The sequence below is a fragment of the Gambusia affinis genome, linkage group LG01, assembly GCF_019740435.1.
Source record: "Gambusia affinis linkage group LG01, SWU_Gaff_1.0, whole genome shotgun sequence".
Lineage (NCBI taxonomy): Eukaryota > Metazoa > Chordata > Actinopteri > Cyprinodontiformes > Poeciliidae > Gambusia > Gambusia affinis.
Genome location: NC_057868.1, coordinates 34,545,431 through 34,572,472, shown reverse-complemented (window position 1 = coordinate 34,572,472; position 27,042 = coordinate 34,545,431). Strand labels below are relative to the sequence as shown.

Here is a 27,042-nt window from a genome sequence, read left to right as displayed (position 1 = left end):
AACTAACTTCCAAGTAACTTTTCAGGAAGTTGTTCGAGCTTGTTTTAAGTCAATAATTTCTTATTATTTATTAATAAGAAATTATTTGGTAAATTATTTCACTTATGGGAAAAAAAGTCTTATTATAAGTGAAGTAATCTACCAGTGGAACCAATACTTTTAAAATCAATTTTAAGGAAATACTAACTTAAAACAAGCTCCCATATCTTGTTGAAACGCTACTTGTAAGTAAGTTTTGTCGCATTTGCGTGTTTTGTCTAAGTGTACTTAGATGTTTGCACTAGAAACACTTGGTAAAACTTTGCGTTTTTACTTTTACTTTAATTCTCAGGCATACAAAGACACATGTAGGTTCAAAGCTGGACCGATTAAAAAGATATGCTGGGTAAAATAAAGATAGCAGACGTGCAGGTTAGTGTTCCTGGAGGATTATGGGTAGGGACGGTCAAACTCCCTGTCTTGGCCTTGGACTTGGCAGCTGTGTCAGTCTAACGCTGGGGGCAGATGGCCGCCCTCTCAGGCGTCAGCTGTTCACAAGCACAGATGACAGACTTACCGGTTGGACGCTCTCAGTGGGAAACCACACAGTTGATGCAGAAACTCCGAACAAACTCTTGACTCAACGCTCCCTGTTTACAGGAATTTAACAAGCTGACCAGGATGCTTACGTCTCGCACATTTAAAACCACTGCAGGTAGGCCATGAAAATGTTTTTACACATTTTATATTCTCATTTGTTACGTTTTCATGTTGTTTGTGGTAATTCAGTGGAGATTATCTGATACTGCAGTAGTGCTTTTTGAGTAAAATTAGCAGAAAATTAGGTGTTTATGTTGCTATTTTTCATATTTTAGTATTAATGTTTCAGTTTTACCAGAGAAATTTCCACGTCTGAAAGTTTTCTCGTGCCTTACAGTAACATGAGAATGACTCACCTGCTAAAGCTCCTCTAATTCCATTTGCTGACCGTAGGATCTGCCTCAACAGCTTAGCATGTCCCTACAGGAGGCTAATTTATGCTGCATCAAAAGAATCATACAATCAGCTGCAGGTGAACATGCTTAAAATGTTCAGAAAGTTTACAAATAAGCTTGAAATAATGACTCATACTTTATCAATGTTAATCTTTAGTTATATTTTGTTACACATCATCAAATAAATGCTATAGAACTACAGAACCATTCAGTAAATTTAAATATTATTGAAAAGTCAACTTTGTTCAGTTAGACTAAGTTGAACGTTTTAACACCTGTATGCCTCTTAATCATGATGATTTTCTGCTAAAAGCTAATAAAAATATTCTAATTTTAAATTAGATTATTACATCAGACCAATAAAAAAACTATTTTTAAAAGCAGAAATGAGGGCTTAATGAAAGTATGTTTAATACCTGCTGAAGGTTATTTTCAAAAGATCATTTTCATCTTACAAACTGAATATGAGTGTACTTTTGCTTCTTTTGAATGCAGGATTCCTCAAGTATTTCTTAAGTGTTTTTTTTGACTGACATTACTGTTCATTTTGGGAAAATGTCCATCCTGCTGCTTTTATTGGTGTCTAAATGTTTGTTTCCTTCTTATTGTTCAGCAAACGGAGTACCAAACCACATGCTCAGAACAATGCATGTGAAAAACAGAGGCATGGAGCCAGCAGGTCATTTCCTCAGCTGCATCCTGTTCTTAAACAAAACATAAAACTTGGAAGGGATGCTAGGTTTCCCTCTCTGCTTCCCGAATAGAAAATTTGGGCACGGGAAAAGGCACTTCCTCATCAGCAGTTTAAAAATGACTTATTATGCTTCTTTGAACAGGTTAGGACAGGTCTAAAGGGATTACACAAAACATGTTTTAACATTTTTTTGCACAAAATCATTCTTAGATAATCAGATTTTAATCTGGTCAGCTCTGCCTATCTTGAGCTCCTTTCTAAATGAACTGTTGTCATTTTAAATCCAAATAACACTCACATGTGAAAGTGGCAGCAAAAAGATGCGCAATTATACAACCGTACATTAGTAGAGCCTCCTGCACGACCCAGCAAGTGGTTTCTAAATAATAAATCAACAAAAAAAAAAACACTTGTCCTTTCCAGCAGCCATTGTACAGTGCATGATAAAACTAGTTGACCAAACAAGCTCCACTTGGGTTGCTAGGTAGCAGGCTGGAATGCACTTTGGTTGCTAGGTAACTGGCGTTACGTGCTGATTTGTGACGTTGCGTTCAGAAAGTTTTTGAAATAGCTCACTTTTCAGACACCAAAGAGCAGCTGGGTGAATTTAAGCACTTAAGATGTTTTTAGAAGCAGCAAAGGCCCAAACTGAAGTACAGAAACGTTCAAAACGTAACTTTTGCATAATAGGTCCCATTTAATATTAACTAAAAATAATTTAAACACATTGCTTTTCACCACGGGAAAAGGGAAATTTCATGACTTGACACCACTACAGTCTCTATCGAACCCTGAAAACATGTCCTTTTCTTTTTGCAGGTGCACACCAGGAAACAGTTTAATGCATGCTCTGGATCCAGGAACTTCCTCTTTGGTTGGACTTCCAGCTTCCCTCCTTCAATTAACAAAGCACATTCATGTCCAAAGCACAAAAGCAACAATCCTCCATGATGGCAGTGTCTTCACTCTACATTACAGAGGAGCCTGGAGCTGGAATCACTGAACTGGATATATGTGTTCTTAACAATAATGTGCAATATGAAGCCATCCCGTCTGTCGTATGCTCCGTCTGCCTTTCATTCGGCCTCATCTACTGCTTTTTTGGTGCGTATCCGCGCTGACATTAGATTCTAGTAGTAGCTTACATGAAGCTGTTTTAAATGTTTCATTAGCTCACCTGATGGCTTAAATCCTCTGAGGCAGGCGTCTGCAGGTTGCCAGGGGTTTAGAGTGGATAAGTCCAAAGCTGGAGGAGGCAGATGGGAATCTAAATTTTATACAGCCAGCATTCATGAGTCTCCACCTGTTGCACTGAATAAAATCCCACTGATGTCATGGTGTTAACGTTCATTCGGTTTTTAACGGGGATTTTGTGTTTAGTGTGCATGTATTGCAATGTGAAGCAAACATTTCCCGTTCTGCTTTCCCTGAGAGAAAACGTTGAGATAAATCTGGCAACCATGAACCCTGACATTACGCAAACACACACGCTCCCAAAGTCTGCTAGTGTGGGCTGTTAAACATTAAACTGATGCAATTCAGCTTATTTTATTCACCAGATGATTTGTGCTTACATATATACAACATATGGCAATACATTTCACATTTTATCAGACCGCCTAGTCTAAACATTACTGAAATAATCTTATCATAAACATAAAAAACTAAAATAGTTGCTCTATGGAGGGATCTGGAAATTGATCATAAGCAAAAGTATTCAATTTTTTATGTATTTTATTTATTTATTGCAATGGTAACACATAGTTGTGCTAAACTGTAAACAGGAAAATACACACAATTATTATTATTATTATTTTTTTACAAATAAATTGAGGAAATGTTAATTATGATTCAATATTTGGAAACATAGCCATCACAGACTGAACGGCTTCGTTCATTTCCTCTGCTGCCTTTTTCTAAAACTACAGGGAGACTACAGTTATACAGCGCAGAAAATTGAGGTCAATCTTCTGACAAAAACAGAACTTCTCCTTCTGTTTTCTGATTGGCCCAGTAGAAAATCTACCGGAGGAATCGAAGTAAACAGGAGAAAACCCAGACTGTCTGAGAAGCGAGATTTGAATCCAGTGGAATAGCGCAGGAAAGCTAACAGGAAACTAGCTTGTGCTAGGTTTTGTACTCAACTCTGGCTTCAGAGAAGGTTTAAGGAGAGTCTAAGATTGCTGGGTTTTTTGTTTTTTTTCGCAGGCTATCGTTGCTTCAAGATGGTCATGTTCTTCTCCGGTTTCATGTTTGCCTCATCTGCCGTGCTCCTGTTCTACCACAAGGAACCAGACTTCACGGGTCAGTTGAGAGAGGACGCCAAGGCGGGCATCGGGCTGGGAGTCGGCGTGCTTTGTGGACTGTTTACCGCGCTGGTGTCCACGCTGGGACTCCTCCTCTGTGGCCTGCAGCTCGGTAGCCTCCTCTCTCTGTCCATGCTGGTGATTGTGGGACAGTTTCACAGCCTTACTCCAGTGTGGGTGCCTCTTTGTGCGGTACTGGCTGTCAGCATCGCGTCTGCTGTGTTCACGCTGCAGTGGCAGAGGTTGTTCAGCATCTTCTACACGTCTGTGTTTGGAGCTACGACCGTGATGCTGTGCGCGGACTACATGGTGGGCGCGTTTGTGCTGCCGCATAAAGTGTATGACGTGTTTTGTGAAGCGGCTCCGCGACCCTTCTGCTGGTTTAACTGGGCAATCACTGGGATCTGTCCTGTTTTGAGCACCGTAGGCGTGTTGGTGCAGTGGTGGTTTACTGCGAGAGGAGTTTCACACTTTGAAGGTGAGTTTTGGTCAGTCTGCAGACACAAAAGTGGATTTTTTAAACATTTTCTCTTTTTATGTTGTTTCTAAATTACTTCAACACTGTAAAGCAGGTGTGTCAAACTCATGCATTTTTGGGCCTTGTCTGCAGAGTCGTCCCAAGCCTCCACGAAAATAATCAGATAGTGTAGTGCTATGATATGTTTTCATATGATAATGTTTTCAAAGATATAAAAACATTAGATATTTAACAAAAACTGAAGCATTGTCATCGTACTGTGAAGAGATTTGCGGATGATTCAGAACAAAGATGAGTTATAAGAGGTGAACAACAGTTTCAGGATGAGAATCACACAGCAAACATTTTGTATTAATATCTTTTTTGAATTTGTGTATTTTCCCTAAAAACAAACCACCATCCTCCTACTATGTCCTGTTGTTGTCTTCTTTGTCGTTTTTGCCAGTAGAAACATACATACATACATATATATATATATATATATATAGTTCTAATAAGGATTTTTTTATTATTATTTTAATTTTCCATTTTATGGTTTATGGAAACACAGCTCGTGTTGATTCCTCACATAAAGTTTTTGATTGGGACATAAAATATAAAAAAGTTCAAACTGAATAAACGAATAAAGCATGTATAAATAAATAAAGTATTTTTAATTTATTTTAATTCTCTTTCCCAGGTGCAAATAAAAAACAGAAAAAATATGGAACGAAGCAGCAAAGTAGAGAAGGAAGGAGACGACCCCGGCCATATCGTCAGCGCAGGCCTCCGCCTCTGAAGCGATACGCTGGAGATGTCCTCGCGCCAGTAAGTGGCACCAATAAAAACATAAAATGCAAAAATATCCTGATTTCATGACAGAAAACCTGATTGCTTAGGAGTTTTTGTCAGTACTGCTGGCTACTGTAACAACGGCGCTCATCTCTGCTACCTGCCTTGCAGAGTTATCTCCACAAACTCCAAGAGCGTCAACTGGGCACCGGCTCCTCCACCAGCAGCGTCAGCACCATCACACACACCCTGATCGACTTCAACTTCGAGACGGGCTCCATGGTGCCTCTTACCTCCGCCTCCCCCATCTTCACAGTCTGAAGGAACACAGATAACCCAAAGAGCAAATCTCTGGGAAAGTAACTTTGAACTGTTTACTTTCACAAAACATGTTCAGATATTTCAGTTTCTGCCTTGGGTTTTCTTCACAAGCTTCATTGGACAATTGTCGTCTTTCCTGATTGTTAAATTACATTTTTTATTCTTCCGCCTCATAATTCCAACATTCTTTGAGAAGTTTTATTCTCACAACAGTTGTATTCACCTTAAAGAAAGTGTGCTGTTAGATGTAAATATCAAAAAACCTTTCTTTCTTAAAGGTGACCTTTTATACTTCTAACCAGGTTAGGATTGGCCTTGCGAGTTATAAAAAATGTGTTCTTTACAATTTTTTTGCACAAAATCATTCTTAGATTTTCTCCATTCTACCTATTTGAGTTCCTCCTTTGAAAAGAAGGAGGGACAGTAGAGCCTGCTGCACAACCAATAAGAATGCAGATACTGTTTTCTGGACGGTAAGCCAACTAAAAAACACTTGACTTTTCCAGCAGCCATTGTACAGTGCATACAGCAATAAAGCCAGCTGACCAAACATGCTGGAGCTCAGCTAGGTAACGACACAGTGCCCATTGATTGTGGCATGTGTTCAGGTTTAGGAGGTTTTTTTTAAATGGCTCATTTTCCAGATACCTAAAAACATTAACTTAGTACCAAAAAATTTTTTTAAGCGCTCAGGCCCAAGTGGAGGTATAAAAACATGCACAATGTGAATTTGCATATTAGGTCTCCTTTAAAACAATTTTCTTCATATTTGGAACAGTCCATGCCACTTGATGCATCCAGATCCAAACCATATCTTATTTGGGCAAATATATGGATGTCCTGATCAGGGCATATTAGAACAACGTTGGTCAAACTCAACTCCCAACAGCTGTTGTTCTTGGACTGGCTGGGATTTCATGTCAGCTGGTTCCATGATGTTAGCCAACAAGCTTTTCGGTCACAGTTTGTGCTTCAGATTTTTTAAACATGGCAGCCAATTTTTATGTGCAAGACTTGCAAACTGTGTTAGTTTTTATACTGTATTATAGGCTCTGCATATTATTTTGTTGGGTATTTTCCTAACAAAGTGACTGTTTTTCAAGACTTCGAGGGATGTTTGCAGAAACAAAAGTAGAAATTGGCTGCTGTAGCTTCCCTGCACACAACTAGAAGCTAAGTTTTTGAAGCAGAAACTTCTGTACTGTTGGCTTTCCACTAGCTGGAACCACACTGAGTTATCAACAAGTCATATCACAATAGAGAACAATGCTAACATTAGCTTAGCACTTTGGGAAACTGCTGAGCAGGAAAACATTAGCAGTAGCAAATTGAAGGATGTGGTTGTACTGAGAGAACAAAATGTAAATTTTTAACTAAGTTATGCCTGTGTTGACAGCATATTAAAGCTGTCAAGATCCTTTTGGGACAAAATAGGCAAAAATAAATACTGCATATGTAAAATAAAGGGATATGTAGATAATGAAATTGATGGTTTACAAGCCTATACATGGCATTGATTTGATTGGTTTTTAATGTGAAAACCAATTTTAAAAATGACATTTGTAGATGCCTAAATTACTTGGATCTGTCTGTAGGTCCAAAAAAAATCTTGATCAGGACATTCCCAGCTCGCTTGACTAAGAAAAAAGTTAGTTTGCTCAAAGTAAATGTGAATAAAATTGTTTAACTGTGGACTATAAACTATTACAATGTTGAGTTGGACCAAAGCCTCAGAGTTTTTGTTATATCTTAGTTTAAGTTTATTAAAATTATTTTTTTTTAATTACATTGTTTTATTTTATATTAATGCAAACTAGAAATAAAAATCCATCCATGGAAAAGAAAAAAAGAAGACTTGTTTTAGATGTAGTTGCTGTTTTCTCAACAACACAAACTGAGCGATTTGGATTTGCAAGATGCACAAAATACAGTATTTGTCATAGTGACATAATTCTGAAAACATTTAGTTTCTCTCTGCCATGTAAACTGAATAAATTGCCAAGTCACTTCCTTAAATGCACTAAGAAATCTTTATTAAATTTAAGAGTTATTGTTATGGTTGCTATCTTGACCAGAATACATTTTAAAATATTTTTAGATTGTTCTTGCAACAAAGATTGCTGCGTTTGGCAGATTTTATGTTGCCTTTTTCACTTTAAACAACAGTAAACTCAAATATTTGTCATTTTAAAATTATTCTAACGTTATCAGGAATCACCTGAGGTGGACGATCTCTCCAGTGATCCAGTCCGCTTTCATTAGATCAACATGCTAATCCATCCACAGATTGTTTGCTTGGAAGGTAAACTTTCTAACAACTAATCCAAATCCTGTAAAGGTTCTGCATCATCCACCACGCAGGTGGATTCACCTTGTCTGACTCACTGACAGGTGAAAGTAAGGCAGACAGCTCAGTAATCTAAAGTTGAAAACAGATACTTGAATCCTTTTTTTATTCTGTTTGTTAAATACAAAAATAATTTCAAATAAGGGACACTAGAGCCCACAAAAGAATCCCTGGTGGGGAAAAAAAAAGGAAAATAATAAAATACTGAATTTTTTTAAATAGCTGTTGCTTCAAATTCCGAAGGTTATTTACATTTCTTTAATGTTTGGTTAACTTTCATTTTAAACTGCATGAATAGCTTTGCTAGCTCTGCTAACAAATTTTCCCGGAGACTAAAAATCAGGTTTTTGTAATCCTGCTCCAAAATCTTCACTTTGTTGTCCTTATGCTACTTTGTAATTATTAATCTGTTTGTTTGCTTGGACACATTGTCCTTTTTGAAGACCCATTTATGCACAAGTTTCAACTCCTGACCAATTCCTCATCATAATGCTGCCTCTCTGAACTTCACGGTTTTCATCGTTTTTCCACCAAGTAGACAAAAGCATTTAACAGATTGTAACGAATTTCAGTTATTGATGTTTTCTCCACTGTTCCATGAGAGCATCAGTAAATATCAGTAAATTCAGAAATATGATTAAATGCAGATACTGTGTGCAATTTAAGGAGATAAATACCACTTTTTTTAAATAGCTGGTGAAGAAGCCCATTTCAAATGGGAATGTTTTTCAAGAATAATATTTGTGTTTGTGGCACTATGAATGCTCTGCTATGTAGTCACTGCCATGCAAAAATTTAAAAAATGAGGAATAAATAGTTGTTTTTTTTAAATCATACTTTTATTGTTGTCTCAATAGTACCACAAACTATTGCCATAAAATTCTGAGTCCATATGGCTTCTTGTTTGCTGAGTTGCCTTTCAGCTCATGTTGGCACAGGACTTTCTTTAATGTTGATAATGACAATCAGTTCATATACTGTTTGTACTTGCATATATAAATTATTCCTCAAAAATGAGGCAAACTTATTCTTGGCTGATTTCTTTAGATTTTCCTATGATGTTACACGAGGAATCGACGTGTTTGAGATGTTCACATCTTCAAATGAGCCTTCATTTAACTCAAACATTTCAAATTGACCTATCAGAACCTTCCAAAGCTATGACATCATCGTTGCACTTTCTTATATTGTTTAAAGAGGTAATCTTAATGTATATAAATCTGATTTTAAAGAAAGCACAGTTTTAAAAGCTCTTAATTTCTCTTAATCTGGCATTTAGCAAATAGATGTAATTTAATAATCCTAAATGACCTAAAACAGGAAATGTTAAGTCTTGACTGATTTCTGACAGTTAGGGAAAATAATGTTATTTGTCTCTTCATACAGTTTATGAACAATTCAACAGTATACTTTCAGTTTATTTTAATCAATTTGACAAGGCAGGTAAGATTTCATTAGCTAACGCAACCTACTTTATACAATCTACATAAATCACAGAATAAATATAAAAACAAGAATACAGTAAAATACACTAGGGAGACACTGTTTCAGGGTAACATTCACTGACTACAATACTGACTAAATAAGTGAGAAAAAATATTAAAAATATGACTATAAATATCTGTCATGTGTTATTCTAACTTTTATTGCAGTAATACGGTGTCCTCTATTTGTCTGTGAACTGTTTATAGTAACAGTATATTTCTTGAATCTCCAAGAAATGCAAAAATCTGGGTCAAATCTTCCCTCTTTGCTGTTGAAACAATGTGCAGATTATGCCTGTGTTGAACGCCTGGCGGCCTCTAGTGGCTCAGTCGTCGCATTGCATCCAGTTAGATGCCGTGTCCTGAGGATACTTCTTCTCCACTACTTGATTCTTCTGGTTCACACGCCAGTGCTGGCTGCCTTTAAACATGTACACATAGCCGTCTGTCCACGTCACGGCAGCATCCGTGTTGCTGGGAACCCCATTGAAGAGATTCCCGATCGGTCTGGGGTACGAACGGAGGTCCGTGGGGCCAAATTCATCCCACGGCCAGTATCCAGAGCCCTAAAATGGAGAGAAACGTAATTATTTAACGCAAAACAGAGTAAATTGACGGAAAGGCGGTTTCTGTTTGGGGCTGAAACGATTAATCGGATTAATAGTGATGAATGGATTATTTAAATGATTAATTTAATATTCATCGGCTAACTGAAATTTACATGTAACCTGGTTGTATTTCTCTTTTGTTATAATTACACAAAATGTCTTTGTTTTGGTTATTTGTATTGTTCCTTACGTGATTGAAACGCCTCTAAAAAAACTCTCATTGTTTTAACTGTTACGTTAAGATCGGAAGCCCCTCTTTTTTATTTCTTCTTCTGTGGTATTGTGTTTAAATTGTTTGCGTCCCTTAAACCGTCCCCTTTTGTCATGTTGTCCTGCGGGAAAGGTGTGTGCTGTTTATTTTTCATCTAAATACATCCAGTTTATTTATCTATTAAGTCATTTTTTGTTATGTACTTTTGTTTTGTGTAGGACTTGGAGCGGGCAGCTTATAACTCGGTTGTTTTCTGTATGTTCTCGTCAGAATAAATCAAGAAGCCGTCCTTTTTAAAGACAAACTGTGTCACGGCCTGATTACGCAATAAAACCAGCACAAAGGATACGGTTACATACAGACTCCAAAAGAGTCAATTTGCTGAAAGAACACCGGCAAGCGCAATTAGACCAAAACTGTAAAATAAATAAAATATTTTTTTTATTAAAAAGTACTAACTGAGCGAAGAGAAATGTTAGCAGTTTGCTCTTTATGTGGCCCAAAATGATAATGAATTTGACATCACTGTTATTGAGAACAGGACTGAAGCGATTAAGCAGATTAATTGAGATTGAAATAATCAACTAATCTAGTAATCAATCATAAACTGGAGCATACAGACACAAAAAAGCCATTTGCTAAAAGACCAACCTTCTTAGATGAGTAAACAAGCCAAAAATGTAAAAAAATAAAATAAAAAATACATTTTGCATTTAATATTAAAAAAGATACATGCTTTGTAAATATGTTCTGGCCAGAATAAGTCAAGTGGCAAAGTTTTGATTTCACCTTGTAGAAATTATGTAAAGCACATTTTGCTGTCCAGTTATAAATTGGTAAATCTAAAAATGATCAACAGATCAGCTCTATATTGGTGTGAAGTCAACCAGAAAGGGCTGCACTTTTCTCATGTTGATTGTAAAAGGTTTTTGTTAGCTGCAGCTCTATCCTTTGCTCCAAATGATGAAGCATTCACTAAACAAATGATGTTACTGTATTTTAGGTGATAAAATGTTTATTTTATCATGCAAAAAGAGTTGAATGATTTGTTTATTTGCATCCTTTAATGTATTTCTAGTATTATGAGGCTGAATGAAAAATGTGCAGAATGTGCCAGTGATTTTTATCTGATTAGTAGTCACAATAGTCAATAGAATAATTGATTAGAATAATTTTTAGTTGCAGCCCTATTTCTGTTTCTTACTTTCAAAAAGATCAGCTTCTTGTTCTTGGGGAAGTAAAGAGCTGAGTCGATATTTCCGGGAATGTTGGTCATACGTTTAGGGAATCCTCTGTCGAGTTTGAAGCCAGTGTACCTCCACACTTTGTCTCCTGAAAGGCAGAAAGACATGTAAAAACCACAGAGACTTTCTTTGTTACGAGTAAAACATGGCCAGTAAAAATAACTGGATCCACCTTTCAGGAAGTAAGATTTGCCAGTCCGCTGAGAATAAACAGCTGCATCGATGCTTCCTGGCAGCTCCTTCCACAGAGCAGAAATCACAGTGGGAGTGTTGTAGCCGGAGCTGGACACCGTCCACACATACTGACCACTGAACACATATGTCTTACTCGGAGGAGCTGAGGAGAAAACAGCAGAAAGATTACGTACTTCCTCTTGTAGAAGTAAAGTATTATGGCCATTCTAGATACAAAACAAAGGAAGAGTAAATGTCCCCCAAAGAACTGAGATTAGTCTCAGAAATCTTCTAGAAAAATTTAGAAATTGAAAAGTTGAACATTTCCTAAAAAAAAAAAAATAAAAAATCCCTCCAAAATTCTGAAATGTATTTCATAAATTTTTGAAAAGTCAAAAATTTGTGAGAAAAAAAACTCTGAATCTCCTGGGACAAATCTGGAAGATCTCCGAGTTTATTTTTTGCAAATTTTTGACTTTTCAAGCTCTGAAATTTTCTCCCAGCAAAAATAACTGAGATTATTCTCAGAATTTCAGTTTTTTTCTTGCAAATTTCAGACTTTTCAAATTCAGGAATTTTCGTATTTTCCCCAGAAACTTTCTGAGTTAATCTCGGAATTTCAGAGCTTTTTCTTGCAAATGTTAAGTTTTCCAAACTTATAAATGTCCACGTTTTTTGTAGAAAACTTCAGAGATTAATTGCAGAATTTCTGAGATTTTTCTTGCACATTTTAAACTTTTCAAATTCAGAAATTTCCTTGTCTTCCTAGAAAATTTCTGTGATTAATTCCAGAATTTCTTTTAGCTTTTTCTTGTAGATTTTTGGCTTTTCAAACTCAGAACTATAATTTTTGATGAAATGATAGCAAAGACATTAATGTTTTACTTAAGTACAATATAGAGCTAACTGAGCACCAGAGTCTCTGTACCTAACATAACTGCGTCCAGTTTGGCCTTGCACGGATCTGGGGCTGCACCTCGTGGCACTGGCTGGTGAGGAATCACAGATGGAGGACTGTTCTCTGGTTTTCCTGAAAGACAGAAACAACTGCATGTTATGTGAACTGCTGTTTAAAGAGGAAAGTCATATTTTAGAAGCAAATAAACTATAAATCTAAATAGATTTTTATCAGCTTTACCTTTTATGTTTTAAAGCTAAAGCACAATTTTAAAAGAACAATTATCTTAAAAAGAAGTGAGCATTATGTATGATGTCTATGAATTGAGCAGGTTTTAAGATCATGACAACACAAAGGAAACTAATAAAAAGAAAGCATAACTAATAGCGATGGCCTTTTGGGAAGCATTAACAGGAATTTCAGTAGAGAAGTCTATTTGGATATGTAGTCAGATATTTCTGAGTTTGAAAAGCTAAAAATTGGCTAGAACAAAAGTTTCCAAAAGTCTAAAATTTCCATGTTTTTCTAGAATATTTCTGAGATTAATCTAAAAATTTCTCAGTTTTTTGGCATAAACATAGACTGCCGTGAAAAAGTTGGATATAGGTCACACTTGTGCAATAAAAATTGATTTTGGTCACATTTGCTTGCTGTGTGAACCTGATCTCTGTCTGCATGGTCACATGGCAAATCGACTACTGTATTTAGGGGTACAGAGTGTTTTCTTTTTTTTCTGAGCAGGAGAGAAAAAGGATCACAAGCTAAAAGTGTGAACAGATCACATAAAATTAGTTTTTGCGTTCTTTAATAAAGACAGTTAATTTCTCTTTCATCAGATTCAAGCATTACCGTACAAAGCTTGGATCCCTTTTATATCATCCGGATGCAGCTTAAAGTCCGTGCGGTATCCAATATAAATGGGTCCCATAAGCGCGCTGTAGTACTGCGAGTGGCCCAAGCCGAGAGCGTGACCGATCTCATGAGCCGCCACAATCCTCAGGTTGGAGCCGGAGCTCTTCCCCTCTGTCCACAGCTCATCTTCATCAAAGTGCACGATGCCTGACTCGGGAGCATCAGCGTGCGCTAAAACATGACCTATAGATGAAGAAAGAATGTCATCTCACTCTTTTTCAAATGCCACCTTAAAAGGGGACCTTTCATGCAAAACATTTTGCAGACAATTGTACTTCCATTTGTGTCTCAACTGCCTCTAAAAAAACACCCAGTCGATATTTGGCAAAAAGTTCATGTTTTTTGGTGTCTGGAAAATGAGCCTTTTCAAAAACGTCCCAAATGTTAAGTCACATTTGATGGGCACTGCACTGTTACCTAGCAACCCCAGCAGAGCCCAGCTTGTTACCTAGCAACCCGAGTGGAGCTAAGTGTTTGGTCAACTGGTTTTACCACTGTATGCACTCTACAATGGCTGCTGGAAAACACAAGTGTTTCGTTGTTGACTTACTATTGTGCAGGAGGCTCTACTAATGCTTTTCAAAGATATACTGTTGTATAATTGCACATTTGTTAGCAGCCATTTTCAAGTGCAGGCATGAACGTTGAGTTAGGGGGCGTGGCTAGCAGCAACCTATTTTGATTTAAAGTAACAAGACGCCCTAAAACAGCTCATTCTGAACGGAGCTCTAAATAGGTTGAAAAGTAGAGTAAAACCACAATATCTAAGAAATATTTTGTGCAAAAAAAAAAAAAAAAATCATGTAAAGAACATGTTTTGTGTAGCCCATAGACCCATCCTAATCTGTTCAAGGAGGCATAATAGGTCACCTTTAAAACAGCAGAAATGTCTACAAACTTGTGAGGTGATCTAATGTTTCTCCCACCTCGTCCATCAAAGGGCACGGGGCACGACTTGTCTTTTGTGTGAAAGGAGATTTTTATATCTGCCCTTCCTTGATGCAGCTCCCTGAACCTTAAAGACGAGACGTCGCTCCAGTACTTGAATGCGGTCTGGATGGCCTGCCGGGTCTTGGCTGAGCCCAGGTCGGGGGTGTAATTATAAATGCGATACGTCAGCATCTTCTTCCGCCAGTAACCTGTTCAATAGTAACCACAGTTAATGCTTACACACTTCACTGGTCTGTGAACGTGTTTCACAGAGGAAAGATACCCACCCATGATTCGATATTTGAGAGAATTGTTTGTGAAAGAGTCTTCCAGACCGCAGCGGGGCTGCCTCATCATTTCCAGTGTGGATGAATCCAGGATTCCAGATACTTGAAGGTTGGATACTTTCTGAAAGATTCTGACATGAACATTAAACTTAACTCTCATTGATTTCATTGAATAATAAATGAGGATGTGAACCTCATTTAGCGTCACCTCAGGGCCTCCTCTATTTTTTCAGGTGGAGGGTTGAGATGTGTGTTGTCCAGTGGGATGTGCAGGTAGCCATACTTCCTTAAATATGCCTAAAAGAAAAAAGCAATCAGTTTAACAGCTGGACGCCAAATCAATTTATTGAACCCTCAAGGGAAGGGTTACTGCCACGTTACGATCACGATCTTCACTGTATTTGATTGTGTATGTAATTCCAGTGAAGTAAATGATGTTTTACAAATCTTAAAGACTGGGCAAGTGACAAAACTGAACCACGTTTTTTTCTGAAATTACAGCCGTAAATCTGGAATGAGGAGTTTCTACCAGCTTTTCAGATGTAGAGACTGAAATTCCTGCTTGTTTTTGTTTACAAAATCACTAAAAGCTTAGTCAAATAGATAAGATTCGTGAACAGCAACGTTCAATCTAACTTACATGACTAAACCGGTTTAAACTGGTTTTTCTCTTAGTGCCGTTTTATTGTTGCATTACTGCCCTCTTATGGCCAAGAGAGGTATCGGTGTGTTAATTCACTCAACTAAATTTTGTTCACACAAAACAAAATTATTTCGTATGTTATCTTTACAAGAATTGATTAATTTAACACAACAAACATTTTTTATGTGTTAACTTGAAATGAAATACTAGTATTTCGTTTCAATATTCATTTAATATTAATATTAATCCCCTTTTTCACATCTTTGAGGGAAAATTTGTAATTGGATTTTAGTCCAATTAAACCCAAATGATGAAGTCATGCAAACACACTGCTAAAACACAAAGCCTTGTCAAGTAATTTTTGGTCTAGCTTCTAGTTCAAATATCTTAGTACACTTGAAACAAAACATTTTCCTAAATGTTATTGAGCAAAATAATCTGCCAGAGGAACTAGTAATTTTGAATATTTAAAATAGTATAAAATCATTGTTAAGGAATTACTCATTTAAAACAAGTTTCTATGTTGCTGAAAAAATATTGTAAGTTAGTTTTGCCATATTTCAAATTGGTAAAATCATCAGAAAACACGGGATAAATGTTCACTGTTATGCTGAGGATACTCAACTATATTTATCAATAAATGTTGATGTTAGTTTGGTAGACTAAAGACATAAAGGTCAAAACAGAAACTGATTAGTCTGGATAGTTTTGCATTGGCCTCCAAGAATAAAGTAAAGAACCTCTGTGTTATTTTTGACCAGATTATGTAATTGAAGTCCCATATTGAACAAGTTTCTATCATTTCCTATTTTAATCTCTGGGATATTGCCTAAATTAGAAATATTTTGTCGCGCTGCTGAAAAACTGGTTCATGCATTTGCTACTTCAAAGCTGAAGTTTTCTTTACTATCTCAAAGTCCACAAAATGGAGTTAAAAGCTTCAGCTGATCCAAAATGCTGCAGCAAGAGTTCAAAAAGAGAGATCTCCTATTTCAGCTTCCCTTCACTGGCTCCTTGTTAAACCCAGAATATAATGTAAGCTTCTCCTTCTCACCTATAAAGCTCTTAATAATCAAACTCCATCGTACATCAAAGATCTGATTGGTGAATATTTTCATAACAGAAAACTTCACTAAGTTGAATGTAAGGCAGATATTTTAGTCATCAATATGAAATTATCAAAATCAAATTACATAATAGCAAACCTTGGGATATTGCTGAGATAATGACTCACTGGGATCTGCTGGGTTTCCTTAGATAGATTTTTTTTTCTTTTTTAAACAACTTATCTTATAATCAATGTATTGTTTGATAACTATCAATTGGAATGCATGTAAAGTAATTTTGTTTCAAATTGCCTTGAGATTCATTATGAATTAGTGCTATATAAATAACCAGAAGCACATTGAATTTTCTTTGCCTGCCAGTGAATGAGATGTTCAAAACTCAGGATATTACTATATAAACTTATTACATTTTAAACATTTCACAACTTTATTTTTGATCTGTTTCCATTTGGAGCTTAAAACAAAAGCATTATGGAAAAAAAAAAGTCCAATTCATGTTGAATTTATGTCATTACAATGACGAAATGTTTACAACTTCAAGGGGTATGAATACTGTGTAAAACACAGAATATACTCTACAAACCTTTAAAAAACTTATTTATCCAATTAATGATGACAATAAAAATCCAATAAACATTTAAATAATTGAGTATTAAGCTGAGTTTTCATTAATTGCTTTTATATTCCCTCTATCTGCAGTAAAACTCCAGCCGCAGACGGTTTTGTTTGTTCTTACCACTGCTTCGGTGAGGTCCTTGCTGCTCAGAGCAATAGATGAAGCTGTTGTCAGCAAAACAAGAAGCACCATTAGCTCCAGTCTGCAGAACATTTTCCACTCTGGATCCTTTCCCATCACAGATGAAAAACAAAACTGGCTAGAATAAAGTATGTTGATATTTTTTTTTAACTTAATGCATGTATTAATGCTCTATCTTCCTTGCTCTAGCCACAGTCATCCTCTGTAAATTAGCCCTTTGACAACTGTGCTGAAGCTGGTTAGTTTGGGCACTTGTTTTTATAGCGAGTATTTGCTCCAGACATGCCTCCTAACCACACAATAAAACCTTGACAAGGAATGTGAAGTGTGGAGTATAGAAAAAAAACATGCTAATTTCAGGCACAAACTGCATGATCAAGTCTTCGCACACCATCATTTTGAGCCCCTTGACGTGTGCAAAAATAACTCAGACATGCCGTTTACTTCAAAGGAAGCAAATTTTGGGATTAGGGCTGTTGAGAAAAGGGGGCAAGCTTCCTGCCAGTAATGAAAGGTGCTGACTGTGAACAGATAAACATTTGAGTATAAAACAAGAAACATGTTACTGATAAGCTGAGGAAGCTTGAATCATCCCGAATGCGTGTGAGCGAGGAATTGTTTCATATTTGCATGTCTTGCAGCTTCTCCAGCAGAATCTGATTCTGTTTTTTTTTTTTGTTGCTTCATTGTTTTCAGTTTGTGAAAAAAACAAGTGACCACATATTCCCCAGAGGGACAAGAGGAACCGCTTGTTATTTCGCTTCTTAATGTAGGATCGCATTCAAGAGAAACCAGCGACGCCTCCAAGTAACCATTGCAACAAATCAGTGACAGAGAACGTCTCGTTTTCAGTCTCATTGAGAAACAATGGCTCATAAAAACTGAGAGGAGAGAAAAAGTCAGTCTGTAATCTCCAACCATGTTTTTAAAAAACGGCTAATATTAATGATAACGCATAATTTAGTCCTTCTGAGAAAGATAAAAGATTTTTCTCTATTCCCTTAAACTTTTTAACTGTTTTTTTTCTCCTCCATTAGATTAAGCCAAGTTACAGATGACTAATGAAAGTGTTATTTGATGTACACTACAGAAACACAAAGTCTTACAAAGTATTTCTGCTTTGTTTCTAGTGCAAATATCTTATTACACTTGACATGAGACAAAACTAACTTAAAAGTAACATTTCAGTAAGATAAACAAGCTTGTTTCAAGTAGATAATTCCTGAATATAAAGTACTACTTTCACTTTTAGATTATTTCACTTATAAAATGGGGGAAACGTGTTATTATAAGTGACATAACCTGCAACAATATTAATTCATTATTGACTTAAAAGTTCCTATATCTTGCTTAAAAGTTACTTGTTAGTTAGTTTTATAATATTACAAAGTAATATAATATTTGGATTAGAAACTGTTAAAAAAATTCTTGGTGTGATTGTGTTTTTCAGTGTACTTAGAAAACTATGAAAATATGTTGCATGATTGATTACCAACAGCATATGTTGATATATTCTTGAATTTTACAAAGCTATGAGGTTTAGTTTATGTCCTAGTATTGGTTATTAACAATCGCTGTTTCAAATTGATTAAAGAGGTTTAATAAATACCCTTTAAAAGTATTACAGGTTTCATAATCTGTGAACTTTTATTTCAAGCACAACAGAAATGTAATGTAGATCAAAATTGAGCAGTATGTAATACAATTATGGAAAATATAACTGAAGCCTCATCTGTAAGCAGATACAAGCAGTTGTCCACTAAAAACGATCAGTTTCTCCTGATGTTTGATTGTCTGCAGCTTATGTTCTGGCGATGAACTTAATTTTCATTGTATCAAAGTCAAGATGCCCAGAAGGTTACCCACTGCAGGTAAGATACTGACTGCTCTTATTGGAGCTGTGCCTTTAAGTTAACTACATTCATCAGAGAGAAAGAAATGGCTGCATTCATATAATGCCTTTCTATTCTTGTTGACCACACGATGCTTTACAACACAAACCACAAGAACCCCAATGGCACACATATGAATACGTCGCTTTTTACTCAATGCACCGTGTACATTTGTGTTCCAACGCTCAGCGACCGCATAAGAACCAATGTCGTGAAGGACAAGATTGGGACGCTTCTTAAATTTTTCTAAATTGAATTGTAACTGCATGCAATAGGATATAAAAACATTGATTATCCTTTACTGTTACTGGGGTCTCCCTTTTTTTAATCAGGATAAATAAGACATTGGAATAATTTACCAAATACTTCAGGACGCCTCTGCAAGGTATAAGCAGACTTTGCATCTGCTATTAGACCTCTCCTGCTGACCTGGAGGATATGAAACAATTTTCTTTTGTTTCACTTTGAGTAAAGTGTATTCAGTAACACTTTACCCAAAGTGGGCAGAAAGAAAAGTAATTATGCCATAAAAATATGTAAAAGATTTTGACTGCCAATATTCTGACAATTTTCGTGGTTTTAATTTAGATTGTAATTGAGCAGGTAAAAATTTTTAAAAAAGACACAAGAAATAATATTTAAATGTATTATTATTATTATTGTTGTTGTTGTTGTTGTTTGTTGGTTATTTTGTTGAGCTGACAAAAAAAAGCATTCTCATTTTATATCTTTGCTGTTATTTGCACAATCATCTGCATATTCTTTTGTAAATAGGATTTTGTAAAATCAGACATATTTTGTAAATTTTTAAAATGATGTTGAATAGAAAAATAGAAAAAATAGAAACATTATTCTACTCAGGTGCAAATCTCTTTGAAACTTTTTCAGTAACTGCACAGTATTGTTCCTTATGTTGTAACTTTGACCTCACAATACAGTGATTGTTTATTTTTTCTTCATATTTTACCTTTGTGTGAATCAGCATGCGATTCCCCCACTGAGAGATAATAAAGAATATCTAATTCTATTCTCAAATGTCAAAAGTTAAATTTGAAGAACTCTCCTCCCAGAGGTTTCCTTTGGAGTCTAAATGTAGACAAAGCAAGCTATTTAAGTTTAAGTTTATTAAAATAGACAACCAAAGGCTGAATTAGAATCTTTGTTTAGGTTAAATTTTGATGGAGAATGTGAGCTAAAAAAGTTTTATTGAATCGTTTTGAGCAAAATGAGGGCAATGACTGGCTGACCTGACAAGAGCAAAAAATAAAAAAAGTGTTTGGAGAGCAGTTCAACAATGCAATGAAAAACTCACAGCCTTCTGGGAATAACTTTTATTGTCTGGATAATGACATGCACATATCAAGGGTTTGTTTGAAGATATGAAACCAAAGCAGAAATTTCATTTTTAGGAAGAAGCTTGTGCTGAAAGGAAATGCTACATTCTAGCATGAAACCCATTCAGTCTGGTGATGAAGAATTAACTGGTTCAGCTTAGTTCTTGCAGCATCTGTGCCAGGAAAGAAAGGTGGAACAATAATTTATGAAACATAAGTGGATTTTATTTAAAAAAACAAAAAAACAAAACAAAAAAAAACAGAGCTGTGAGCTTAAATTGGTGCAAAAATCATTCAGAAAATCATGTTTTTTGCAACACTTTTCGTAAATAAACTGCAACAACAATATCTGAGAACAGAAGGAGGCAAACAATTAATCGACTTATCAATAGTTCATTAGATTAAAATTAATTCCAATCAATAAACTAATAACGTTAGCTCAGACCTTAATTTAGTATTTCAGTTTGGCCTCCATCCAGCAGGCGGCGCTGCTGGTCATCAGTAAGCGGAGCCGTTGAAACAGAAACAAAAATGGCGGCGGAGCCAAATCAGGACGGAGGAGGAAACGGTCCGAAAAGCAAGATGCGTAACGTTAGCCGATCGGTAAAATTAATCAACTTTAGATAAACTCATGAATTGATAACTTACCTCCCTAGATTCTCTATAAAATTTAGATCAATCGGGCAAGTTAAGTACTTGACTTTTACTGTGGTGGTAAAAAAATGTCATCCGAAAATATTTGTTTTGTAAAATATAAAACAAAAAACAGATTACTTTTCTAATTTTTAAATAACTTAAATTTACACAAAATATTTGGAGATTGCTTGTTGGATCATTGATCTGCAGTGCCCGTGTTAAGAAAGAAAAAAGAACCAAAACTTTATTCTGTTGAATGTTTTTAATAAGTTTTGACCAACAATTGAGCTCCAAGACAGAAAAATAAAATCTATAAGTCTTTAGCTACACATGTAATACTCCTCGGTAGGATAGGTTCACTTTATTCGCCTAATTATGGGATTTATTAGCAAAAAGAAAAATACAGCCACATCTTCCTCTCAACAAACACATACAGTTTTTCAGGGTCTCTGTCCTGCTGGCCACAGTAACATCCAGGTTATTTAAAGAGAAAAACTTAATGAAACAAGAAGACAAATATATGATTTATTTACTGTACTGACTGTGGAGATGTGGCATAAGTGAGACAATGATAAATCATTTCAACATCAAACACTGCAAAAACAAAATTTTACCAAGTACTTTTGTCTAGTTTCTAATACAAATATCTGAAATAAGAAAACTAACTTAGAAGTAACTTTTCAGCAAAATATAAGAGCTTGTTTTAAGTATTTCATTAATAGGTAAAAAGTTCTATTTCCATTGACAGACTATTTCACTTATTACATGGAAATAATAAGTGAAATGATCTGTTAGTGGAACTAGTACTTTTTGGAATCAATATTAAAAAATTATTTACCTAAAGCAAACTCCTATAACTTGCTGAAAATTTACTTTCAAGTTTGTTCTGTCTTATTTCAAGTGTTTTAAGAAACTAAACCAAAGATTTTCAGTAAGAGTTTTTGTTTTTGCTGTGTTGTTATTGTTTAAGGGGAACACAAACTAAACCCTCTTTCACAAAGTTTTGTGTTTTTATTTCCTGTGGTTCCAGATGGGATTAAAAATAAAAAAAAATGGAAACAACATAGAAGCACAAAACAAGTCACAACGATCTGTTTAAAAGATAGTTAAAATGAATATTTGCAGATGGGTCACAAACTAAAACTAAAGAAAACAGGTGTGATGTCTGCCACACAGACATGCTGTCCTTAGAGCTGCGCTTCCTGCCATCATTCATGATGAATGTCAAATAGGGAAACTGTTTCTGGAAGTTGCAAAGGTCCCTTCCGGTTTGCAATTTGCATGATTAGTCTGACTCTCCCGTTTTTTTCCGGTTCAGGAGTCGCGTTCCAGCTGCTCCAGCTCTTCTCGTAAGGTCTCGGCGCGGCCCAGCTTTTCCAGCTGATCCTTCGTCAGCTGCTTTATTTCCCCTGAGTCCACCTTCTGCTGCAGCTCCTCCACCTGCCGTAGCTTCTTTTTCAGGTTTTTGATCTTCTTGGCCTTTTCAGCTCCCGCTGCTGCAGCTGCTGAAGACTCATCTGGTGTCGAAACTGACGTGGTTCCCTGGGTCTTGGTGTCAGATTCGCCTCTCTCTGAGATGGACACGTTCTCCACGGCGCTGCTCACTGCATCCACCTCCGCCTCCGCCTCGCCGTCCTGATCCTGGAGCTGCTGCTGTTTTCGTTTTTCCTTGCGTTTCATGTTGCGTTTCGCCGACTTTGACAGACTGGCCATCTCGCTGTCCGCACAGCCGGGTATCTTTTGCTGCTGCTGTTTTGGTGCAGCTGCTTCTGATGGGCTCATGCCAGGAGGCAGGTCGGGTTTGCTCTTGAAAAACTTGACGTATTTGTTTTCATACCTGAGGGAAAAAAAAGAAGCAATTTATGTAAGGACGGTTGTTTTGACCATCTTTCAGTATGAGCAACTAAATTAATCCAAACTAGGGTTGACATGACTAATTGGATTGATCATAATGAATCGATTATAAGCCTGGCGGGCCACCAGGCTTTACTTACATCCCCACCAGGCTAAGTGTTTGTTTATTACTGATTTTTTTTAAACGTTTGTCTTTTTTAATTTCTTCCAATAACATTGGTGTTTTCAAATTTCTTGTTAAACATTTTTTAACTAAAAAAACTATAGTGCACCTACCACAGGGCTTAGCAAGTTTTCTGGAAAAAACTCTGTAATGTTAACTAATTTAGTCATCAATTAATCATTACCTTAAGAATACAGACTTAAAAAAGGCCATTTTCTGAAATAGCCGGGCAAAACTGTAAAAAAAAATACACACTTTACATTTAAGAAATATGTTTTATCCAGAACTCCTCTAGTAGCATAGCTTTAGCTTCATGTGGTTCAAGTGATCTAAGCAACTTTTGCTGACCAATTACGAATAGTTTAATCCAATAAATGATCACCAGATTAATCATGTTATATTTATATCAAGTGAAGCAGAAAGGGCTGAGATTTTCACATCTTTATGTTAGAAGTTAGCTTTAGCTGCAGATTCATCCTTTGCTACAAATGATCAAGAGTGCACTAAAGGGAAGCTGTAAAAAGGAATTGAATAAATGTTTATGTGCCTCTTTTAAAGTATTTCTAGTATTGTATTTAAAAAAGGACAAAGTGGTTAAATGAAAAATCTGTAGAATGTGTCATTTTTTTGGTCTTTTAGTTGCAGCCCTAATCCAAACTACTTCGAAAATCATAAACAAGATCAGATCAATCATCAGATTTGATGTCTAGTAACTCTACAAAAAACATCTCCTCTAAAAGGTTGGATAAAAGAGGCACTTTGGAAACAGGGCTAAATGGCATTGTGGAAAATATAACAGTCAATTCCTTTCATGAGGCCAAACTTACACAAAATTTCAAGGAAAAGCCTGTTGTTTATAGCAGGTCTCTGAGCCGCATCCTGCCTCATTCCTCATTCATAAACTGAGTAATTCTGGAGCTGAGACGCTGTCTGGCATCGGCTCACGTGCAATAAAACCATCTTATAATTACTGTGCGTGTAAAGCAGAGAGAGGGAGGACTTGCACTTACACGGGGACCTCCTCCTGGGGGACATAACCATCCTTCACCCGTCTCGGCTTCCTCCATGTCCCATCGGGTCGCTGAGTTGCAGCTATGTATTTCCCTGAGGGAAAAAGAGGATTTAAAGTAGGCTTTGGTTGGCCCTCTACTGGGGCTGTATAAGTATTATCTCATTATTTTTATTGGTCTGTAAAAAAGTATTTGTTAAGATCAAACTCTACTTAATATCCCAACTAATTGTAAAATAAAATCTATACTAAGAACATTTTGTCTTGTTTGGAAGCTTTTGAACCCTTTCCATCATTTGATTCAAAATAAAAGAAAATCTTTGATCTTTTATTAACTTACTCTATGAATTATTATTGTATTTATTAAGTGAAAAGCCTATCCAAACCACTTCAACTTATGAAATCATGTATTAAGTGAGTAAAGGCACTTTTTGGAAAGACAGTTCTGATTCCTTCCAGACAAGTGCTTAAACCGGATTAAGCGTGATAAATCAATTATTGAAATAATCCTCTACTAATTTAAAAATCAAGTTATCGCTGAGTATACAGACCTTGAAAATGTGCATTTGGCGGAAAAAATTTTTTTTTAGAGCAGCGATTAAGCCTAAACGGTTTCCATGAGCCACTTGTAGTTCACACTCTGACCACTAGGCGGTACCAAAGTAATTCTAATAGTATTCTTAGAGCCACACTATTAACCAACAAGCTATTCATACACCCACTTGGCTGTATTCACAGTGAAACAAGTAAAAGCTAATTAGCTTCATTAGTCAATAAGGGGTTAATAGAATTGAACTTAAATAAAATCTAATAAAGTCAGAAAATATCGTTTCAATTGAAATATAATCCTTTACGATAGCGGGGGGTAGTACACCGGATGCTAACTTACGCTAGCAGGCTGCAAAATCAGCTTCGTTATAAGCTCATCATAACATAAAGTTTCACTGTGAGTGGGTATATGTGTTCCTGGTAATAGGAGGTTTACTATTCACTGTAATGTTTACATGTGTGAATTACACAGAGCGATAGCAAAAAGCTAACTAGCTCTGCAGATAGCGTGTTAGCTAGCAGGCTAAGCTATCATTAAAACCCAATATGCGAGTTAAATGCATTGATTGAAATCAAAAATTCTGAGCACGGCAGATAGAAAACACAAGTCAATGAGAGACTGTGGGTATGCTCAATTAAACTGATTTCAATTGGACAAATGTCTACCACATGCAACAGCCTTACCAGATTCATCTGTCACATAGGGGGTTGCCATTTTGATGTAATACGCTTCTCCGCTTTCCTCAGTCGGGCTTTCAGAACCTTTTATTTTATCACCCAGAACTTCCCTTCACTCGGCTCAATCCCACGCTGGAGCAGCTCGACTACCGTTGTTTTAACATTTCCCTAAAAGTTGCTATTTCAGTCGATGTGAGAGCGGTCATGGCAACTGCAACTGACATTGTACTAAAAGCTCAGGCGGGCGGTGCAAGGTCACGAACCAAGCGAACCCTATTCTTCGGCTTCGGAAATGACGACGTGGACGGTGTGGTTGCCAGATTTGGACTCTCAAACCCGTTGTTAAAGAAAAAACAAGAGAGTAAAAAAATATGACAACTTACAAGAGAACTTGCATTTACTAAAGTTAATTATTTACACATTGGTATAATTATTGGGCTTTTTTGTTGTTGCACAATTTGGCAGCCAAAAATGTTATTGATGAACGTTTTCATAGTTAGTAGTATTATTAAAACCATTCTTACTGGTTTTCAAAGAACTTTGATTTTAAATTTTTTTTCTCTTTGCAAAATAAATTTGGCTGCATTTCAAATTTGAACGTTGCAGCAAGTTTTGTCCTTCTTTGGTAGACTTTGGTTCTGTTTAGACAAAACATGCTGTTCCCTCCGGTTTTGAATGCAGTAGGCCTACAGCTTAAAGGATTATTGCTCCTACTTTTTTACTTTCGGATTGCTGTTATGATGCGTAACCGTGGGAACAGCATATTGTTTTTACCGGCTGGGAGCAGCTAATTAGCATATTAAAAGCTCAAATAATACCTGAACTGCAACACCAAATTATAGAGCAGTTGAAAAGGAAGCTTCATTGATGTAGAATAGAACCAAAGAACAGAGGAAGAAGGAAATAAAAACAACTTCTTCTTTACACAGAGATCTAGGACATATTATTGTAAAATATCTCTCCACATCAGAATTTGAGCTGTTGGTTTAGACTGTCATGAAACTGTCATACAACAGTTCAGTCAGAGGCCTCTTCATATTCGTTGCCAGGCTGACTGCTAACCACAGTATCACCATCAAAAAGTCTTTGAAGACTTTTAGATAATTTGTTGTAACATTTAATTCCCCCATTGAGATAATTTGGATTTTATACAATTGGATCAATTGTATTTTAGATTTCCATATATGAATTGGACCCGCTTGCTTTGTAAACTTGTAATTTTAAAATGATCTTTTTTCTTTTTTTCTTTGAAAGACGCATTATAGACAAACTTAATTACTTAGTAGAGTTGACTTGCTACATTTACTCAGTTCAAATATCTCAGTAATTTCATTATGAAGTATAGGTACTCTTACTTGAGTAAACTTTCCAGATTTTCTACCCACTGTGAATAACTTCACTGAATGCAGAACAAACTTGTTTTAACCAAAAATTCACCAAAAACAGACACACCTGCAGTTTTTGTGAGTTTCATCAGCTTTATACTGAAAGAAATTGCTTGGGAATAACATTTATTTTACCTGATTTTGTTATTTATATTAATTATTTTCATTCTGGTCTTTGAAAGTAGTTCTGGTTTGAAATGCATTTCAAACTTTCCACATAGTTTAATATTTTGGTCCAATATGATTTTTAAATATTAATTGATTGATGTTTTGACCATTTACTCAGTACTTTTACCAAATACTTTTTTTTAAATTCTTAGTCCAATCATTTCTTCTACGGCTACTTTTTACTTTTACTTGAGCAAAAGTATGTTTAGGTAGTGCTATTTTTACTTAGGACAATACATACTTCCGCCACTCCTCAGAGTATTAAAAT

At 36.0% G+C, this 27,042-nt stretch overlaps 3 protein-coding genes and 1 long non-coding RNA gene across 6 annotated transcripts; 2 read left to right on the top strand and 2 right to left on the bottom strand.

Annotated features, from left to right (window-relative positions):
• Positions 1-427: 427 nt before the first annotated feature.
• LOC122838599 (transmembrane protein 198-like) lies at positions 428-5,706 on the top strand. Of its 2 annotated transcripts, XR_006371925.1 has the most exons (6): positions 428-694; positions 2,488-2,772; positions 3,877-4,452; positions 5,132-5,259; positions 5,395-5,594; positions 5,656-5,706. XR_006371925.1 is itself a non-coding variant. In XM_044129354.1 (5 exons), the coding sequence occupies exons 2-5, from the start codon at positions 2,586-2,588 to the stop codon at positions 5,542-5,544; spliced, it is 1,041 nt and encodes a 346-aa protein (XP_043985289.1). In that variant the 5' UTR covers positions 428-694; positions 2,488-2,585; the 3' UTR covers positions 5,545-5,706. The 2 variants fall into 2 exon arrangements, 1 of the variants encoding a protein (XP_043985289.1); XM_044129354.1 differs by having other exon boundaries at positions 5,395-5,706.
• Positions 5,707-5,845: 139 nt separating this feature from the next.
• On the bottom strand, positions 5,846-17,202 carry LOC122838588 (matrix metalloproteinase-19-like). Of its 2 annotated transcripts, XM_044129333.1 has the most exons (9): positions 17,086-17,202; positions 14,848-14,936; positions 14,640-14,770; positions 14,349-14,561; positions 13,360-13,605; positions 12,541-12,642; positions 11,611-11,775; positions 11,399-11,526; positions 5,846-9,941 (listed from the first exon to the last, which is right to left on the bottom strand). In XM_044129333.1, the coding sequence occupies exons 1-9, from the start codon at positions 17,200-17,202 to the stop codon at positions 9,702-9,704; spliced, it is 1,431 nt and encodes a 476-aa protein (XP_043985268.1). In that variant the 3' UTR covers positions 5,846-9,701. The 2 variants fall into 2 exon arrangements, with proteins under 2 accessions (XP_043985268.1, XP_043985277.1); XM_044129342.1 differs by lacking the exon at positions 17,086-17,202 and adding an exon at positions 15,169-15,248 and having other exon boundaries at positions 14,640-14,936.
• On the top strand, positions 14,553-20,312 carry LOC122838611. Its single transcript, XR_006371928.1, has 3 exons — positions 14,553-14,748; positions 17,049-17,234; positions 17,803-20,312. It is a non-coding gene; the product is annotated as an uncharacterized LOC122838611 (long non-coding RNA).
• Positions 20,313-21,598: 1,286 nt separating this feature from the next.
• On the bottom strand, positions 21,599-25,552 carry pym1 (PYM homolog 1, exon junction complex associated factor). Its single transcript, XM_044129322.1, has 3 exons — positions 25,228-25,552; positions 23,996-24,089; positions 21,599-22,805 (listed from the first exon to the last, which is right to left on the bottom strand). Exons 1-3 carry the CDS (start codon positions 25,256-25,258, stop codon positions 22,283-22,285), a joined length of 648 nt encoding a protein of 215 aa, XP_043985257.1. The 5' UTR covers positions 25,259-25,552; the 3' UTR covers positions 21,599-22,282.
• Between the last annotated feature and the right edge of the window lie 1,490 nt (positions 25,553-27,042).